General features: G+C 45.5%; 1 protein-coding gene across 2 annotated transcripts in view; it reads right to left on the minus strand.

Annotated features, from left to right (window-relative positions):
- The window catches only part of pigl (phosphatidylinositol glycan anchor biosynthesis, class L), a 96,601-nt gene that overhangs the window by 24,713 nt on the left and 51,720 nt on the right, over positions 1 to 20,168 (minus strand). For both annotated transcript variants that reach the window (XM_080210957.1, XM_080210956.1), the window contains exons 3-4: positions 12,866 to 12,956; positions 10,047 to 10,114 (exon numbers count right to left, since the gene is read on the minus strand). In XM_080210957.1, coding sequence (XP_080067083.1) covers positions 10,047 to 10,114; positions 12,866 to 12,956 — 159 coding nt within the window. The remainder of the gene's footprint in view (positions 1 to 10,046; positions 10,115 to 12,865; positions 12,957 to 20,168) is intronic.

Raw genomic sequence — 20,168 nt, forward strand, 5'->3', positions numbered from 1 at the left:
CCCTCTTAGCCGCCTTCTTTCCAGTGAAAACAACCCCAAATCCCTCAGTCTCTCCTCATAGGACCTCCCCTGCATACCAGGCAACATCCTGGTAAACCTCCTCTGCACCCTCTCCAAAGCCTCCACATCCTTCCTGTAATGTGGGGACCAGAACTGCACACAGTACTCCAAGTGCGGCCGCACCAGAGTTGTGTACAGTTGCAACATGACACTGCGACTCCTAAATTCAATCCCCCTACCAATAAACGCCAAGACACCGTACGCCTTCTTAACAACCTTATCTACTTGATTCCCAACTTTCAGGGATCTATGTACACATACACCTAGATCCCTCTGCTCCTCCACTCTATTCAAAGTCCTCCCGTTAGCCCTATACTCAACACATCTGTTATTCCTACCGAAATGGATTACCTCACACTTCTCCACATTAAACTCCATCCGCCACCTCGCGGCCCAGCTCTGCAACCTGTCCAAGTCACCCTGCAAACTTCGACACCCTTCCTCACAATCTACCACACCTCCGACTTTGGTGTCATCAGCAAACTTACTAATCCACCCAACTATACCCTCATCCAGATCATTAATAAAGATTACAAACAGCAGTGGCCCCAAAACAGATCCCTGAGGCACACCACTTGTAACCAAACTCCATGACGAATACTTACCATCAACCACCACCCTCTGTCTCCTATCTGCTAACCAATTCCTGATCCAAGTACCTAAATTACCACCAATCCCATACATCTGCATTTTCTGCAGAAGCATACCATGGTGAACCTTATCAAACGCCTTACTAAAATCCATATATACCACGTCTACTGCCTTACCCCCATCCACCTCTTTGGTCACCTTCTCAAAGAACTCAATAAGGTTAGTAAGGCACGACCTTCCCGCTACAAAACCATGCTGACTATCTCTAATCAATTCATTACTTTCCAAATAACTATAAATCCTATCCCTAATAATTCTTTCTAAAACCTTGCCCACTACGGAAGTAAGACTCACTGGTCTATAATTCCCAGGGAAGTCTCTGTTCCCCTTCTTAAACAATGGGACAACATTCGCTGTCCTCCAATCTTCCGGTACTATACCAGAGACCAACGACGACCTGAAGATCAGAGCCAGTGGCTCTGCAATCACCTCTCTTGCCTCCCATAGAATCCTAGGGTAAATCCCATCTGGACCATGGGACTTATCTATTTTCAACCCTTCTAGAATATCCAACACATCCTCTGTATCAACTGCAATACTTTCTATTTTACACCCCTTCACCCCAGTGACCTCCTCAGCTACATTCATATCGTCCTGCGTGAACACCGAAGAGAAATAATGGTTCAATGCCTCCCCAATCTCTTCCGGTTCCACACACAACTTCCCCCTACTGTCTGTAACTGGCCCTAATCTTGCCCTAACCAACCTTCTGTTCTTGACATACCTATAGAACGCCTTAGGATTCTCCTTAATCCTATCAGCCAAAGTCATCTCATGCCCTCTTCTAGCCCTTCTTAACTCCCTCTTCAACTCCCTCCTAGCCAATCTAAAGCTTTCTACTGCACTACCCGAGCCCTCAAGCCTCATCCGAACATAAGCCTCCTTCTTCTTCCTAACCAACAAATCAACTTTTTTTGTGCACCACGGTTCCCTAGCCCTACCAATTCCTCCTTGCCTGACAGGGACATACCTATCACAGACCCGCAGTAGCTGCTCCTTGAAAAAACTCCACATTTCAGACGTTCCTAGTCCCTGTAATCTCCTAGTCCAACCAATGCTTCCTAATTCTCTCCTAATGGCCTCATAATTACCCTTCCCCCAGCTAAAACTACTGACCCGAGGTTCATGCCTATCCCTTTCCATCACTAAGGTGAACGTAACCGAATTGTGGTCACTATCACCAAAATGCACACCAACTTCCAAGTCTAGCACCTGGTCTGGCTCATTTCCCAGCACCAAGTCCAATATAGCCTCACCTCTAGTTGGCCTATCTACATATTGAGTCAAAAAACCTTCCTGCACACTTTGAACAAAAACTGACCCCTCTAACGAGCTACAGCTATAGCAATTCCAATCAATGTTAGTAAAGTTAAAGTCCCCCATAACAATTACCCTATTACTTTCACTCCTAACCAGGATCGTCTCTGCAATCCTTTCCTGAACCTCTCTAGAACTTTTTGGAGGTCTATAAAAGACTCCCAACAGGGTGACCTCTCCTCTCCTATTTCTAATTTCTGCCCATACTACCTCAACAGACAAGTCCTCATTAAACTTCCTCTCTGACACTGTGATATAGTCCTTGACCAATAATGCTACTCCACCCCCCCTTCTACCTCCTTCTCTACTCCGACTAAAGCACTTGTACCCCGGCACCTGCAACATCCATTCCTGACCCTGCTCTATCCACGTCTCTGAAATGGCCACAACATCATAGTCCCAGGTACTGGTCCACGCTGCAAGTTCATCCACTTTATTGCGAATACTCCTCGCGTTAAAGTATATACATTTCAAACCTCGCTCCGCCCCACCCCCACAATGCCGTGCAATGCCATCCCCTTCTATGCCCCCCTCACTTTCACCCCCTCTACCCAGGATCCCACCCCCCCCTCTGAATCAGTTTAAACCACTCCGCATAGCCTTCACAAATTTACCCCCCAGGATATTTGTTCCCCTCTGGTTCAGATGTATACCATCACTCTTATAGAGATCCCATCTTCCCCAGAATGAGCCCCAATTGCTCAAGTAATTAAACCCCTCCCTCCTGCACCATCCCCTCAGCCACAAGTTCAAACTTTCCCTCTCCCTATTCCTCTCTAAACTATCCCGTGGCACAGGCAAGAGTTCAGAGATAACCACTCTGTTTGACTTGGCCTTTAGTTTCCATCCCAACTCCATGAAACTCTGCTTAATATCCCCTTCCCTTAGCCTCCCTATGTCATGTGTCCCCACATGAATTATAACTTGGGGTTGATCACCCTCTCCCCTAAGAGTCTTGAATATCCTCTCTGACACATCCCGGACCCCAGCCCCTGGTAGGCAACACACCAGCCCTGAATCCCTACCCTTACTACCAACTCTCCTATCCGTCCCCTTAACTGTAGAGTCCCCAATCACGAGGCCCAATCTCTTGCATCCCCTAGACACCTGAGCTTTTACAATAGGCTCACCCCCAGAGTCCTGCTCCCTTTGGCTATCCCCAGTTGATGCTTCCTCAACTGTAGCCTCCAGGACCGAAAACCTATTTTGGAGGGGAACAGCCCCAGGGGATTCTCCTCCCACATGCTTCTTTCCCCTCCTCTTGACATTGACCCAAGACTGATTACTAGGAGTGACTATTTCCTTAAAACTTCTATCAATGTCTCTCTCTGCCTCACAAATTATGCGGAGCCATTATTTCCAAGCATTAGCACCTTGCACTTTTTTCCCAGTAAAACAGGGGTAAGTAAGGGGTCGGGGTAAGTTTTTCACTCAGAGGCTGGTGAGTGAGTGGAATCAGCTGCTGTCGGTGGTGGTAGAGGCAAACTCGCTGGGATCTTTTAAGAGACTTCTGGATGAGTACATGGGATTTAATGGGATTGAGAGTTATAGATAGGCCTGGTAGGTATGGATAAGAGCGGCACAACTTATGGGCCGAAGGGCCTGTTTGTGCTGTAGTGTTCTATGTTCTATATGTTCTAAAACAATCTGGGCCCCTTGTAACCTCTAACAATCAAACCACTCAGGATTGCTGACAGGTAGATTTTAGAACAGATCACAAGACCCTTCCCCCCCTTAATATTACTCTAAGTTAAAAGCTTAGGGTGGGATTTTTTGGCTGTGCCCACGCCAAAATCTCAACAGAGGTCAACAGACCTTTCCATGGGCCACCCCCAATCCACTATGATTCCTGTAACAGGTGGGACGGGAAAATTCCCCCCATAGTCTCAAAACATAACAATCTTATAGACTTCATAAACATAAGAGTTGGTTATAGTCTGTGCTGATCACCAGACAATTGGTGACATGGAGAACTGAGCCATTCAGGTAAATCCTAGGTGTTGAGTGACAAGTATATTTTGACACCTCACTCAGCTTCTTTATCATGTAGCACCAAATGACCCTGTAACTTTGGTTCACAGGAGCCAACAGCCCTCGGGCACCCCACCCATTATATGAAATTTAATAAGTTAATGAAAACTGACAGTTCTTCTGAGTTCAGTTAAGACAAGGTTTCTCATGAAACAGCAAAGTGAAACATAAGAAAGAAGAAATAGGGGCTGGAATTGTCCAACTGGCTTTTCAAACCTGAACTGCCATTCAGCAAGATTATAGCTGAGCTTTTGTGTCAACTGCACCTTCTTGCACTATCCCTTAATTCCCTTGGTGCTTGGACTTATTGCACACGATTCACTAACATTTAAGGTCGGCAAAGTAGTTTATTCTTAAATGACCAACTCTTCCAGTCAATGTGAAGACTGCAATTGAAGGGTCATGTGACCTCTTCTTATCTCTGCATCAAAGTTCATGTTTTTTACAATGCAAAAAGACACTAACCACAATTTCCATGCACAGGGCGAATGATTCAGAACATTCTGAATCCGATAGAGATTTAAGCGTAAAGACAAAGCCACAGACTTGTTGACAGAAATAATATGTGGGTTAAAGGTTGAAGAACCTGAAAGAATTAGCTTCTATGGGCAAGCGAGAAATGGAGAAAAAGAGGCAGAGTAGCAAGTTTCTGGATTAGTAATTCAAAAGCCTGGACTATTCCAACAGTGCTGGAGGAATTCAAATTCAATTCATTAATAAATCTGGATTAAATTAATAGTCTTATTAACAATGACCATGAAACTGTCAGATCACCATAAGAAGCCAGCTAATTCACTAATATCCTTTGTTACTATCTGCTTAGGGACCAGTAAACTTTCCGTTTAGACAAAATTTGAAATCTCGAGAATTTACCAAGAGAATAAAAATGCAAAATACAACAGTTCTCAAACAAACAACATCAATTTCACTGTACAAAGTTAGAAAACTAAAACAATTTACAATGTTTATTTTATATCCTAACATTCAAAATTAACATGAGGTACACGTGTATTAAGAGGCAAACTGCAGTCTCACACACTACATTGCAAAATAAATTACAGATCAACCAAGACAGATCCCACAGAAACCCACCCAAGTGTCAGTGACCACCAGCCAAAAGTCCATTAACTTCAGGCAAGAATTTCCAGTCCCATGGCAAACGTGATTGGAAAATCCTGGCCTCTGTCTCCCTCACAAGGGATTTCAAGTCTTCACTTTTGAAGAACTAGCCTCTGAATTCCCTCCAAAGGGCACTCCTTCTTGTACCGCCTAAATCACTGCACATCTCTGGATGATTTAACCTCCTCCTCAGGTTACGTTCCACTCACTGGCTTCCAAACATCAGCACCAAATAACTGGCACAACTCTGGCCCTCCAGCTCCACCAAGCAGACAAAAATGCGGTAAATGCAACATAAACAAGCTGGGAGGTTATTACACTTAAAAGATCAGAATAGAAGTGGCAGCCAGTCTGAAATTGTATAGGGCGTTGGTGAGGTCACATCTGGAATGCAGTTTTGGGGTCCTTATCTGAGGAAGGATGTCCTTGCTATAGACGGAGTACAGTGAAGGCTGATTCCTGGGATGGCAGGTCTGTCATATGAGGAGAGACTAAATTGGTTAGGATTATATTCATTGGAGTTCAGAAGAGTGAGGGGGATTTCATAGAAACTTATAAAATTCTAACAGGGTTGGACAGGGTAGATCCAGAAAGAATGTTTCCAATGGCAGGGAGTCATAGCAGAAGGGAAAGGAAGAGGCAATATGGCACAGTCCTAAAGCGTGTGGAGGGATAGAGGGATCTGGTTACTAATATGCCTAAGATCTTTGAAGATGGCAAGACTCTTTGAGAAGGTAATGAGCAAAGCATAATTTGGGGCTTGGGGCTTTATAAACAACAATATTGAGTATAACATTCTTGTAATACAGTGCACAGGTTAATCAACCAGCAGCTTTGGAGAAAAAGATAGACTAACTTTCACATATAGCTCTTGCTCAGTGTTACACTGAAAACATCAACCTGCCTTTCTGTCCAAAAAGTCTACTGAACCTGTTTGAGTACTCTCAGCTTTCTCGGAGAACCAAATTTCTACTTACGCAAGGATATTTTGGCCTTGGAGGGAGTGCAGAGGAGGTTTACTAGGCTGATGCCGGAGTTGAGGGGGTTGAGCTATGAGGAGAGGCTGAATAAATTAGGCTTGTACTCATTAGAGTTTAGAAGAATGAGGGGAGATCTCATTGAGACGTATAAGATGATGAATGGGATGGATAGGATAGAGGTGGAGAGACTCTTCCCGCTCAGAAAGGATAGTAGGACTAGGGGGCACAGCCTCAAGATGAAGGGGGGGTGGTTTAGAACAGAGTTGAGGAGGAACTTCTTCACTCAAAGGGTGGTGAATCTCTGGAATTCTCTGCCCGTTGAAGTGGTGGAGGCTACCTTGCTAAATATTTTTAAGACGCGGGTTGATGGGTTTTTGATAAGCGAGGGAATTAAGGGTTATGGGGAGAGGGCGGGAATGTGGAACTGAGCCACGACAGATCAGCCATGATCTTATTGAATGGCGGGGCAGGCTCGAAGGGCTAGTTGGCCTACTCCTGCTCCTATTTCTTATGTTCATATAGCACTTCAGTGTTGCTACAAGAGTGTTCCAAAGGTATGTAAATAGTGACAGATAAATTGGAGACCAAAAAGGGAACTAAGGAAGCCAAGAGCATTTCTGAGGGATTAAATGAGTACTTTGCATAATCTTTGCCAAGGAAGACAATGCTGCCAAAATCGTAGTGAAGGAGGAAGTAGTTGAGACACTGAATCCGTTAAAAATTGATAGAAGAGGTGCTAGTAAGGCTGGTTGTGTTTAAAGTTGGAAAGTGTCTAGGACCAGCTCCAACGCATCCCTAGATATTGAGAGGAGGAGGGTGGAGTTTGCTGAGGCAGTAGCCATAATCATCAGTTCTCCTTAGTTACAGGGTGGTGCTATTGGATTGGAGAATTGCAAAAATGGGTGGTAGGATAACTCCTGCAATTTCAGGCCAGATATTGTTCCACATCATGCACAGGTTTTGAACTTGTATCCAGCACACCCAAGTTATTCATATATAAACAAAAAGCCCATAATATACTTTTCTCCAGTTTGCAAAAAACTGTTCACTATACTCTGTTTCTTATCATTCAACCAACTTTGTATCCATGCAACCACTGTCACTTTTATTCCACGGGCTTCAACTTTTCTGACAAGCTCATCATGCGGAACCTTATCAACTACCTTTTGGAAGTTCATGTATCATAGGAGCAGGAGTAGACAATTCAGCCCTTCAAGCCTGCTTCCCCATTTAATATATTCACGGCTGATCTCATCTCTGCCTCAACTCCACTTTCCGGCCCATTCATCATTGCCCTCTAAACCCTTACTAATTAAAAATCTGTCCATCTCTTCCTTAAATTTATTCAAAGTACTGGCATGTTCTGGGGTGGCAAATTTCACAGACTCTCAACCCTTTGAGAGAAGTCATTTCTCCTCATCTCTGGTTTTAAATATGATACCATGACCTCTTGTTCTAGATTGCCATACAAGATGAAACCTCCTCTCCGAGACACAGTGGTTAGCACTGCTGTTTCACAGCGCCAGGGACTTGGGTTCAATTCCCATTTGGGTCATGTCCGTGCGGAGTTTGTACATTCTCCCCGTGTCTGTATGGGTTTCCTCCAGGTGCTCTGGTTTTCTCCCACAGACCAAAGATGTAGGTGGATTGGCTAGGCTAAATTGCTATGTAGTGTCAGAGGAATTAGCCAGGATCAATGCATGGTGTTATGGGGTTAAGGACCTGGGTGGGATTGTGGTCAGTGTAGGCTCGATGGGCCAAATGGCCTCCTTCCTATAGGCATTCTATGATAAAAGCAGGGAAGTTATGCTGAACCTTTATAAAGCTCTGGTTGCACCAACTGTTGGATGTGAGGGTGAAAAGAGTGCAGAGGAGATTTACCAGAATGGTTCCAGGGATGGCGGGTTTTACTTATAAGGTTAGGTTGGAGAAGCTGCAGTTGTTGTCCTTGGAGCTAAGGGGATTGAGGGAAGATTTGATAGAGGTGTACAAGATTATGACAGGTTTAGACAGGGTAGATGTAATGTCCTGTGTTTGGAGTTGTGGGTTTTAACAGAAAGAAAATAATGTGGTTTGTGCACAGATTCAAATTAAAACACGACAAATTTTGTTGATAAAGATGTTCTCTGCATTGCACAGAATACCAAACTGAAAGTAAAACAGTTAGAACATAGAACATAGAAAAACTACAGCACAAGCAGGCCCTTTGGCCCACAAGTTGCGTCGATCATATTGCTACCTACTAGGCTTACCTATAACCCGCAATCCTATTAAGTCCCGTGTACTCATCCAGAAATCTCTTAAAAGACCCTATCGAATCTGCCTCCACCACCACCGCCGGCGGCCGATTCCACGCACCTGCCGCCCTCTGAGTGAAAAACTTACCCCTGACATCTCCTCTGTACCTACTCCACAGCACCTTAAACCTGTGTCCTCTTGTGGCAGCCATTTTAGCCCTGAAAAAAAGCCTCTGAGAATCCACCTGAACAATATCTCTCAACATCTTATACACCTCTATCAGGTCACCTCTCATCCTTCATCTCGCCAAGGAGAAAAGACCGAGCTCTCTCAACCTATCCTCATAAGGCATGCCACGCAATCCAGGGGGTGTGGGGGTGGAGGAGGGGGAGTGGGGAGAAGAAGAGGGGGGGGGGCGCCTTAGCAACACCATAATGACATCACCATCAAATCATTTCTTCATAGAATCATAAAAATCCTATAGCACAGAAGGAGGCATTCAGTCCATCAAGTCTGCACTGACAACAATCCCACCCAGGCCCAGCATATTTACCCGCTTATCCTCTAACCTACGCATCCCTGACACTATGTGGCAATTTAGCACGGCCAATCAACCTAACCTGCACATCTTTGGACTGTGGGAGGAAACTGGAGCACCCAGAGGAAACCCACGCCGACACAGGGAGAACGTGCAAACTCAGCACAAACAGTGACCCAAGTTGGGAATCAAACCCGGATCCCTGGAGCAGTGAGGCAGCAGTGCTAACCACTGTGCCATCCCTGCAACCCTTTTAAATATGCAACAGCAGGCAAGGAAAACCTGCTCCAATTAGTTGATTGGACAAGGACTAGAAGACACAGATTTAAGGTTTTGGGTAAGAGAAGCAGAGGGGAATAAGAAAAAGAGCTTTTTATGCAGTGAATGGAATGCACTGTCTACAAGGTTGGTGAAAGCAGAGAAGACCAGTGATTTCTAAAGAAAATTAGGCAGGCATCTGGGGGAAATAAACTTGCAGGGCCTAGAGATGGAGCAGAGACTGACTGAAATGCTCTATAGAGAGCTGGCAGGATTTGATGGGCCAAATGGCTTCCTGTAGTCACTCCATAACTCAGTTATTGTGGCTGTCACTTGGAAAATGGCTATTTGGTTGAGATATTGAAGGGCGCCTAGTATATATATCAAAACCTCTATTTTTCAGTGAGTGTAGCTCAACAGTGAGCAGGACCAGGGACCTCAACTGATCTGCACAATTCCTCAGTAAACCTTTGTGGAATTACTGCTATGTGAAGCGAAGATTGAATAGTTCAGTAGACCATAGGATGACTGGTCAGCCAGACCTTTCTCCAGTCTAACAAGCTGATTTTATTGGTCTCATTATGCTACAAATTCACAGGATCAGAGCAGTTGTGCATTTATTACTGCCCTTGATTTCCAAAGTGATTTCCTGTTAAACATTTCTTGTCTTCCTGTTCATAATTGGAACCCCTGTTTCCCCCTCAATTTAAATTCACAATATTGTCAGTGTAACTGATTCTCAGTAGATATCATCTATGCCCATTACAGTATTTATGGACAGTTACAAAGTGAACATTTGTAGGTCTTAGCTGAGGGGGGAGAACCTTTGAAAAGAAGAATGACTTGGTATTTACCTGATAGCGTAGTAAATAGCAATATGGTTGGCATGTCCACTCACTCCATCTTCATCAAAAGTCAACAGCTGTAAGGGCAGAATGAGGGATGAACAGTCTGTCAGTGAGAAAATTACCCAGAAAGTGCTGCCTCCAAAGTGAGGCAAGTGATGCTTTGCTTTTGAGCAGAATCAGAGTTGACTGCTCTGCTGTTTCTGCTATTCCGCACAATTAGAGTTTATTGTAAATGATAACTTCATTGTTTAATATCGAGAACCTTGTAAACATCCACAGTGGCATCCAATTAAAGATAGAGAGAACGCATTAATTGCTGAACCATCTTTTGTATACTCAGTAGTATGTGGGTTATTGTTAGACTTTAAGTAGATGTTTTTGAACTGCATTAGGAAATATTTTGATCCAATTGCCAATAAAAGAAATATTCCTAATATATCAACGCATAAGATCAATCAGAAATGGTTAGGTCGTTTTTCAACAAATTGCAGTAATACTGATAAAGCAGATGGTGGAGCTGTTCATGGCAACAGCAAGGCATGAGGACAAGTTTGCCTCTGACTTGTGGCTGACTCCTCACAGCAGTGAAGAACGGGTTGGATTAAGGGAGGGGAGGGATAGGGAACAGGAGTAGGCCATGCATAGAAACTAGAATTGAGGAGAATTGTTTGATAGAGCTGATGCAGCACGGTTTCGTTAAGGGGAAGTCGTGTCTGACGAACTTATTGGAATTCTATGAGGATGTGTCTAGTGCGGTGGATAGAGGAGAACCGGTGGATGTGGTGTTTCTTGATTTTCAGAAGGCGTTTGATAAGGTGCCGTGCAAGAGGTTGTTACAGAAGGTAAGGGGGCATGGAGTTGGGGGTAGGGTGTTAGTGTGGATAGGGGATTGGCTGTCAAATAGGAGGCAGAGAGTGGGGGTGAATGGGTGCTATTCGGATTGGCAGTTGGTGACTAGCGGAGTGCCCCAGGGGTCGGTGCTGGGGCCTCAGCTATTTACCATTTATATAGATGATCTGGAGGAGGGAACCAAGCGTATGGTGTCGAAATTTGCTGATGACACCAAGGTTGGTGGAATGGCAAATTGTGCGGAGGGTGTGGAAAGTCTGCAGAGGGATCTAGATAGGCTGGGTGAATGGGCCAGGAACTGGCAAATGGAATTTAATGTTGGCAAGTGTGAAGTTGTCCACTTTGGTAGGAATAATGGTAGGAAGGACTACTACTTACATGGCGAAAAGCTGCAGCGTGCGACGGTGCAGAGGGACCTCGGGGTCCTTGTGCACGAGTCGCAAAAACCCAGTCTGCAGGTGCAGCAGGTGGTCAGGAAGGCGAATGGGATGCTGGCCTTCATAGCGAGGGGGATTGAATATAAAAGTAGGGAGGTCTTGCTGCAACTGTACAGGGCACTGGTGAGGCCGCAGCTGGAGTACTGTGTGCAGTTTTGGTCGCTGTACTTATGCAAGGATATTTTGGCCTTGGAGGGAGTGCAGAGGAAGTTCACTAGGCTGATACTGGAGTTGAGGGGGTTGAGCTATGAGGAGAGGCTGAATAAACTAGGCTTGTACTCGTTAGAGTTTAGAAGAATGAGGGGAGATTTCATTGAGACGTATAAGATGATGAATGGGATGGATAGGATAGAGGTGGAGAGACTCTTCCCGCTCAAAAAAGATAGTAGGACTAGGGGGCACAGCCTCAAGATAAAGGGGGGGCGGTTTAGAACGGAGTTGAGGAGGAACTTCTTCAGTCAAAGGGTGGTGAATCTCTGGAATTCTCTGCCCGTTGAAGTGGTGGAGGCTACTCGCTAAATATATTTAAGATGCGGGTAGATAGGTTTTTGATAGGCAAGGGAATTAAGGGTTATGGGGAGAGGGCAGGAAAGTGGAACTGAGCCACTTCAGATCAGCCACGATCTTATTGAATGGCGGGGCAGGCTCGAAGGGCTAGATGGCCTACACCTGCTCCTATTTCTTATGTTCTTATGTAGAAGCTGATCATTGAATTCAATATCCTGATCCCCCCTTCCTCCCATATCCCTTGATCCCTTTAGCCCCAAGAGCTATGTCTAATTTCTTCTTAACCTGATCCATCTCTGTCCCTTCCCCTTTCTTCTCATCCTTAATTTCTCGGTCTGCCATTTCTTCGGGAAGGTTATCCATTCGTATTCACTACAAGTTCATGGACTCCTTCAGTTATCTTGACAACACTTTCTCACACCTAGCTTCCAATCTACGGGTTTCTATGTTTCCACTGCACTTGGTTGGATGATGCACTCTGCCATAGAAGTAACATATCTTGCACTTTCCTCAAGCACAGATTCCTCCCTGCTCCCCCGCCGTGGTTCACCAGGCCCTTTACTGTGTCCAACTTCAAATTTCTCTCCAGCCTGGAGCAGATGTCCTCAACCCTAGCATTGGGCAGGCAACACAGCCGCCTGAAGTCTCGCTCTTTGCTACACATAACAGTATCAATCCCCCTCACTATACTGTCCCCTACCACAACATTCTTAATTGCATCCCCCACGAGTAGTTTCCTGTACCACAGTGCCATGGTTAGTCAGCTCATCCACCCTGCAGCCCCCACTCTCATCCAAACAAGCTGAAAGACCCTCAAATCAGTTGGACATGTTGGGCTGAATAGTCTCCTTTGTCCTGTAATCATTCTCTGATTCGAAGAACAATATCAAATAGCCTCAGTAGAAGAGATTTCAAAATAAGGAACACAAGACAAAAGACCAAGAAGCACCTGCATTCCTCCTGGAGCCAAATCTGCACACTGATCAATTGAAGCAAACTGCCATGAGGGAGCAAGGCAGTATGTGAACTCACCAGGCTGATGTGATGCATCTGGATGTGTTTGAGGATAAGCACTGCGATTAGCTCTGAGTCCCACTGCACTCCTGGATTATCTGGAAGATCTCTGGGGAAAATAAATCAGGAAATGGAATAGTTGAAATAATGATAGAATGGTAAATCATGGATCTTGTTCATTGCATCAACTTCATGCTAACGTGTCCCTCCACACAACATTTGAATAAATCCACTCCTGTTCAGTCTCCATTCTTTAACATACTTATTTTTCAAACCACGAACATTATGGCCTCTTGCTTTAAGAATGATTTTCTGTGGGCAAGCACCATTTAACCATATCTTGCAACAACGTTTTTGAACCAATAACTTTTTAAAAAAATTCATTTATGGACCATGGGCATCACTGGCTGGTCAGCATTTATTGCCCATCCCCAACTGCCCTTAAGAGGTGATGATAAGCTGCTTCTTGAACTGCTACAGTCCACGTAGTGTAGGTACACCCACTGTTACTGAGGGTATTCCAAGCTTTTGACCCAATGACAGTGAAGGAATGGTGATATATTTCCAAGTCAGGAGGGTGAGTGGCTTGGAGAGAAACTTGCAGGCGGTGTTCCCATGTACCTGTTGCCCTTGTCCTTCTAGATGGAAGTGGTTGTGGGTTTGGAAGTTGTTGCCGAAGGAACCTTGCTGCGTAACTGCAGTCCACCTTGTAGAAACATAGAAATTCGAAGCAGGAGTAGGCCATTTGGCCCATCAAGCCTGCTCCGCCATTCATTTTGATCATGGCTAATCAATGAATTCAATATCCTGATCCGCCCCTTTCTCCCATATCCTTTGATCCCTTTAGCCCCAAGAGCTATATCTAATTTCTCCTTGAGATCAGACAATGTTTTGGCTTCAACTACGTTTTGTGATAGTGAATTCCACATATTGGGTGGAGAAATTTCTCCTCACCTCAGTTTTAAAAAGTTTACCTCTTATTCTCAAACTATGACCCCTAGTTCTGGATTCCCCCATCACTGGAAACATTCTTTCTGAATCTACCCTCTATAAGCCTGTTAAAATTTTATAAGTTTATATGAGATCCCCTCTCACTCTTTTAAACTTCAGTGAATATAATCTTAACCATCTTTGTCTCTCCTCCTACAACAGATCTGCCATCCCAGGAATCAGCCTGGTAAACCTTCGCTGTTCTCCCTCTGTAGCAAGGAAATCCTTCCTCAGAAAAGGACACCAAAATTGCAAGTAATATTCCAGGTGTGGCCTCACCAATGCTCTATACAATTGCAGCAAAACATCCCTATCCCTATATGCAAAACCTCTCGCTATGAAGGCCAACATACCTTCTTTACTGCCTGCTGTAATTACGTGCTTACTTTCAGTGACTGATGCACAAGTACTCCAAGATCTTGTTAAGTATCCATTTCTCTCGACTTACACTCATTCAAGTAATAATCTGTCTTTCTATTATTGCTACCAAAGTGGATAACCTCACACTTATCCACATTATACTGCATCTGCCATGCAGATACCCACAGTCAGCCTGTCCAAATCACACTGAAGCATCTCTGCATCCTTCTCACAACTCACCCTCCACCTATCTGCAAATTTGGAGATAATACTTCTGGTTTCCTCTTCTAAATAGAGGATTGGTTGTCTAATAGGAGGCAGAGAGTTGGTATCAATGGGTGCTATTCTGATTGGCGGTTGGTGACTAGTGGAGTGTCGCAGGGATCGGTGCTGGGGCCTCAGCTATCTACCATTTATTTTGATGATCTGGAGGAGGGGGCTGAGTGTAGGGTGATGAAATTTGCTGATGACACGAAGATGAGTGGAAAAGCAAATTGTGCAGAGGGTGTGGAAAGTCTGCAGAGAGATCTAGATAGGCTGAGCGAGTGGGTGAGGACCTGGCAGATGGAGTACAATGTTAGAAGTGTGAGGTTATCCACTTTGGCAGGAATAATAGTAGGAGGGATTACTATTTAAAGGGCGAAAAGCTGCAGCATGCTACGGTGCAGAGGGACCTGGGGGTCCTTGTGCATGAGTCGCAAAAACCCAGTCTGCAGGTGAAGCAGGTGATCAAGAAGGCAAATGGGATGCTGGCCTTTATAGCGAGGGGGATAGAATATAAAAGCAGGGAGGTCTTGCTGCAACAGTACAGGGCATTGGTGAGGCCGCAGCTGGAGTACTGTGTGCAGTTTTGGTCGCCGCATTTGCGCAAGGATATTTTGGCCTTGGAGGGAGTGCAGAGGAGGTTCACTAGGCTGATACCGGAGATGAGGGGGTTAGACTATGAAGACAGACTAAATAGACTGGGTCTGTACTCGTTGGAGTTTAGAAGGATGAGGGGGGATCTTACAGAGGCATATAAGATAATGAAAGGGATGGACAGGGTAGAGGTAGAGAGATTCTTCCTGCTCAGAAAGGACAGCAGGACTAGAGGGCACAGCCTCAAGATAAGGAAGGGGGGCAGTTTAGAACAGAGTTGAGGCGGAACTTCTTCACTCAAAGGGTGGTGAATCTCTGGAATTCTCTGCCCGTTGAAGTGGTGGAGGCTACCTCGCTAAATATATTTAAGTCACGGGTAGATAGGTTTTTGGTAGACAAGGGAATTAAGGGTTATGGGGAGAAAGCGGGAAAGTGGAACTGAGCCACTTCAGATCAGCCATGATCTTACTGAATGGTGGGACAGGCTCGAAGGGCTAGATGGCCTATGCCTGCTCCTACTTCTTATGTTCTAAATCATTAATATATAATGTGAACAGTTGGGGCCCGAGCACAGATACCTGTGGAATGCCACTAGTCACTGACTGCCAATCAGAAAAAGACCCATTTATGCCAACTCTGAACTTCTATCTGTTAACCAGCTTTCTATCCATCTCAAGGCATTACCTGCAATCCCAGGTGCTTTAACATTACACAGTAGTCTGTTATGTGAGACTAGGTCGAAAGCCTTCTGAAAGTCTAAATAAACCACATCTACTGGTTCTCCTTGGTCAACTCTGTTAATTACATCCTTAAATAATTCCAATAGATTCATCAAGCATGATTTCCCTTTTGTAAATCCATGCTGACTTTGTCTGATTATACCACGGCATTTCAAATGCTGAGTTATTTAATCCTTGATAATAGCTTCTCGCAACTTCCCCAGTACTGAAGTTAGGCTCACTGGTCTGTAGCTTCCTGTTTACTCTATACCTCCCTTTTTAAATAGCAGGCTTACATTAGCTACCTCCAATCTAGAAATCATAGAAACCCTACAGTGCAGAAAGAGGCCATCCGGCCCATTGAGTCTGCACCAACCACAATCCCACCCAGGTCCTACCCCATATGCCTACATATTTACCCATTAATCCCTCTAACCTACGCATCTCAGGACACTAAGGGGCAATTTTTAGCATGGCCAATCTGTAGGAACTATTCCAGAGTCCAAAGAATTTTGGAAAATAAATGTAAGTAGATGGTACATACATTATTACACAGGCTCGGGGGCGGTGACCCGCATTACACAGGCTCGGGGGTGGTGACCCCCATTACACAGGCTCGGGGGCGGTGACCCCCATTACACAGGCTCGGGGGCGGTGACCCCCATTACACAGGCTCGGGGGCGGTGACCCCCATTACACAGGCTCGGGGGCGGTGACCCGCATTACACAGGCTCAGTGCTTGATAGACTAATGGGACTGAAGGTAGACAAGTCCCCAGGACTGGATGGAATGTATCCCAGGGTTCTGAAAGAAATGGCAGAGGTGATAGTGGATGCCTTAGTAATTATTTATCAAAATTCGCTGGACTCCGGGGAAGTGCTGGAAAATTGGAAAACAGCTAATGTTATGCCGCTGTTTAAAAAAGGTAGCAGACAAAAGGCAGGGAATTATAGGCCGGTTAGTTTAACATCTGTAGTTGGAAAAATGCTAGAATCCGTCATCAAAGAAGAAATAGCGAGGCACCTAGAAAAGAATGGTTTGATCGAACAGACGCAGCATGGATTCGTTAAGGGGAAGTCGTGTTTGATGAATTTATTGGATTTCTATGAGGATGTGACTAGTGCGGTAGACAGAGGGGAACCGGTGGATGTGGTGTTTTTAGATTTCCAAAAGGTGTTTGATAAGGTGCCTCAAAAAAGGTTACTACAGAAGGTTAGGGTGCACGGAGTTGGGGGTAAGGTACTGGCATGGATAGAGGATTGTCTGTCTAATAGGAAGTAGAGTGTTGGTATCAATGGGTGCTATTCTGTTTGGCGGTTGGTGACTAGTGGAGTGCCGCAGGGATCGGTGCTGGGGCCTCAGCCGTTTACCATTTATATAGATGATCTGGAGGAGGGGGCTGAGTGTAGGGTGATGAAATTTGCTGATGACACGAAGATGAGTGGAAAAGCAAATTGCGTGGAGGATGTGGAAAGTCTGCAGAGAGATCTGGATAGGCTGAGCGAGTGGGCGAGGACCTCGCAGATGAAGTATAATGTTAGCAAGTGTGAGGTTATCCACTTTGGCAGAAATAATAGTAGGAGGGATTATTATTTAAAAGGTGAAAAGCTGCAGCATGCTACGGTGCAGAGGGACCTGGGGGTTTTTGTCGCTGCACTTGCGGAAGGATATATTGGCTTTGGAGGGAGCGCAGAGGAGGTTCACTAGGCTGATACCGGAGATGAGGGGGTTGGACTATGAAGAGAGACTAAATAGATTGGGTCTGTACTCATTGGAGTTTAGAAGGATGAGGGGGGGATCTTATAGAGACATATAAGATAATGAAGGGGATGGATAGGATAGAGGTAGAGAGATTCTTCCCACTTAGAAAGGATATTAGGACTAGAGGGCACAGCCTCAAGATAAGCGGGGGGGGCAGTTTAGATCAGAGTTGAGGAGGAACTTCGTTACTCAAAGGGCAGTGAATCTCTGGAATTCTCTGCCCGTTGAAGTAGTGGAGGCTGCCTCGCTAAATATGTTTAAGTCATGGGTAGATAGGTTTCTGATAGACAGGGGAATTAAGGGTTATGGGGAGAAAGTGGGAAAGTGGAACTGATTCACTTCAGATCAGCCATGATCTTATTGAATGGCGGGGCAGGCTCGAAGGGCTAGATGGCCTACTCCTGCTCCTATTTCTTATGTTCGGGGGCGGCGACCGGTGTTGCACAGGCTCGGGGGCGGCGACCAGTGTTGCACAGGCTCGGGGGCGGCGACCGGTGTTGCACAGGCTCGGGGGCGGCGACCGGTGTTGCACAGGCTCGGGGGCGGCGACCGGTGTTGCACAGGCTCGGGGGCGGCGACCGGTGTTGCACAGGCTCGGGGGCGGCGACCGGTGTTGCACAGGCTCGGGGGCGGCGACCGGTGTTGCACAGGCTCGGGGGCGGCGACCGGTGTTGCACAGGCTCGGGGGCGGCGACCGGTGTTGCACAGGCTCGGGGGCGGCGACCGGTGTTGCACAGGCTCGGGGGCGGCGACCGGTGTTGCACAGGCTCGGGGGCGGCGACCGGTGTTGCACAGGCTCGGGGGCGGCGACCGGTGTTGCACAGGCTCGGGGGCGGCGACCGGTGTTGCACAGGCTCGGGGGCGGCGACTGGTGTTGCACAGGCTCGGGGGCGGCGACCAGTGTTGCACAGGCTCGGGGGCGGCGACCGGTGTTGCACAGGCTCGGGGGCGGCGACCGGTGTTGCACAGGCTCGGGGGCGGCGACCGGTAATACACAGGCTGGGGCCGGTGACCGGTGTTACACGGGCTTGGGGGCAATGACTGGTATTTCAAATCTTCCTGGACTGTGGCTAACATCAGAAACTGAAGGACAGATAGAAATGTGTGATCTTCACATTAGAACTGGGGGCTGGGGAGAAAAAGATTTTTTTTAGAAAACAAAAAAGAAGCAAATAACCTGGTGAAAGGTCAGGCAGTGTCATCGGTATCAGTACTTGCCAAGTTGCTGTATTTGTTCACTAATAGTGGCTGAAAAGGCAGGCAGTGTAAGCAGCAGGAAGCCAAGAAGCAATGAAGCAGACCTAAACCACTCTAGACAGATATAGGTCATGTGAGTTCAAAGATAAATAGCTCCAGGCAACAATTTGAGCATCAAACTTCGAACACCCAAATATGGTGCAACATGTCATCTGTTGAAAGGTTAATTAAAGGAGCAGCATTACTGTGAACATCAAAAACAGGCTTTCCTGTTGGCTTCATGCTCTCGGGTGACTATACGCTGTTGCAGTAATCATTTAGCAATGAGAAATGAGAGCAATAATTCAGATTATTGCAAACTGCAAATTGCAAGAGGATTCTATTTTAAGATGGCTTCAGAACTGTGTGTAGGTTCCTCTAACACATCTTGAATATATCTCCAAGTCCTTTAAGAGTTCCCATGCAGAAAAGGAATAAATCTTTCGGTGTGCCGAGCCTGTCAATACTACGTGATCAGGAATAAATTGATCTGCCAGTGACTTATTACATTTCACAAGGGAAACAAATAATTAAAGTGAAATCTTCCCCTGACCCTGAGGAATATTAATGAGTGGACATTATTTAACCCATCCAGCTTTCTGGGGTCTGAACACCAGGCGCTGTTGATATATTAGAATCCTTTAATCCCAGTCACAACATTTCAAAACTCAGATTAAACTGGGATTATTCAAGCATTTCTCCAGTGTTTGAGGCAGCAGACTTTGGGAACCACATCCTCTTTTACAGGTTTTATGAGTTTGCAATTTTTCCTGGAATTATCATTTTATTTTAGAAATATTATCAGCTCACTACACCCAGAATATGATCCAATTCATGCAAGAATACAGAAATGTATTTTTGGCTATTTGACTAAAGTGCTGACCATTGAATTTATTACTTGGGTATAGTTAACCAGTAACAGTAATTAGTCACTTGCTATTCAGGAATAAAGCAGTAACCATGTATCCTGATTAACATATGGTTACTGGTTACATGTGCAGGTTAGGCTGATTGGCTATGTTAAATTGACCCTAGTGTCAGGGGGAGTAGCTGGGTAAATTAGGGTTACGGGAATAGTACCTAGGTGGGATCGTGGTTGCTGCAGACTCAATGGGCCGAATGGCCTCCTTCTGCGCTGTAAGGATTCTATGATGTGTATAAAATACTAGCTGATATTAGCACTGTGGTATCTGTGTTGCTCGTTCTTCTGAAATTTCGCTTATGCTGAACTTTTCTCCATTTTATGCTGCTGGATTTGTGCCATTAAACGGAAAGTAGTTTTTACAGATTCAAAAGTGGTTTTAAATCAACACAATGGATTGTTTGAGACTCCTCCCAGAGATTCCGTAAGCACTGAACCAAATGGATCGGGTGGATTCCAGGTTCCATCCCTTGTC

This window comes from Carcharhinus amblyrhynchos, chromosome 23 (assembly GCF_965287045.1).
Source record: "Carcharhinus amblyrhynchos chromosome 23, sCarAmb.v2.hapA, whole genome shotgun sequence".
In the NCBI taxonomy this organism is placed as follows: domain Eukaryota; kingdom Metazoa; phylum Chordata; class Chondrichthyes; order Carcharhiniformes; family Carcharhinidae; genus Carcharhinus; species Carcharhinus amblyrhynchos.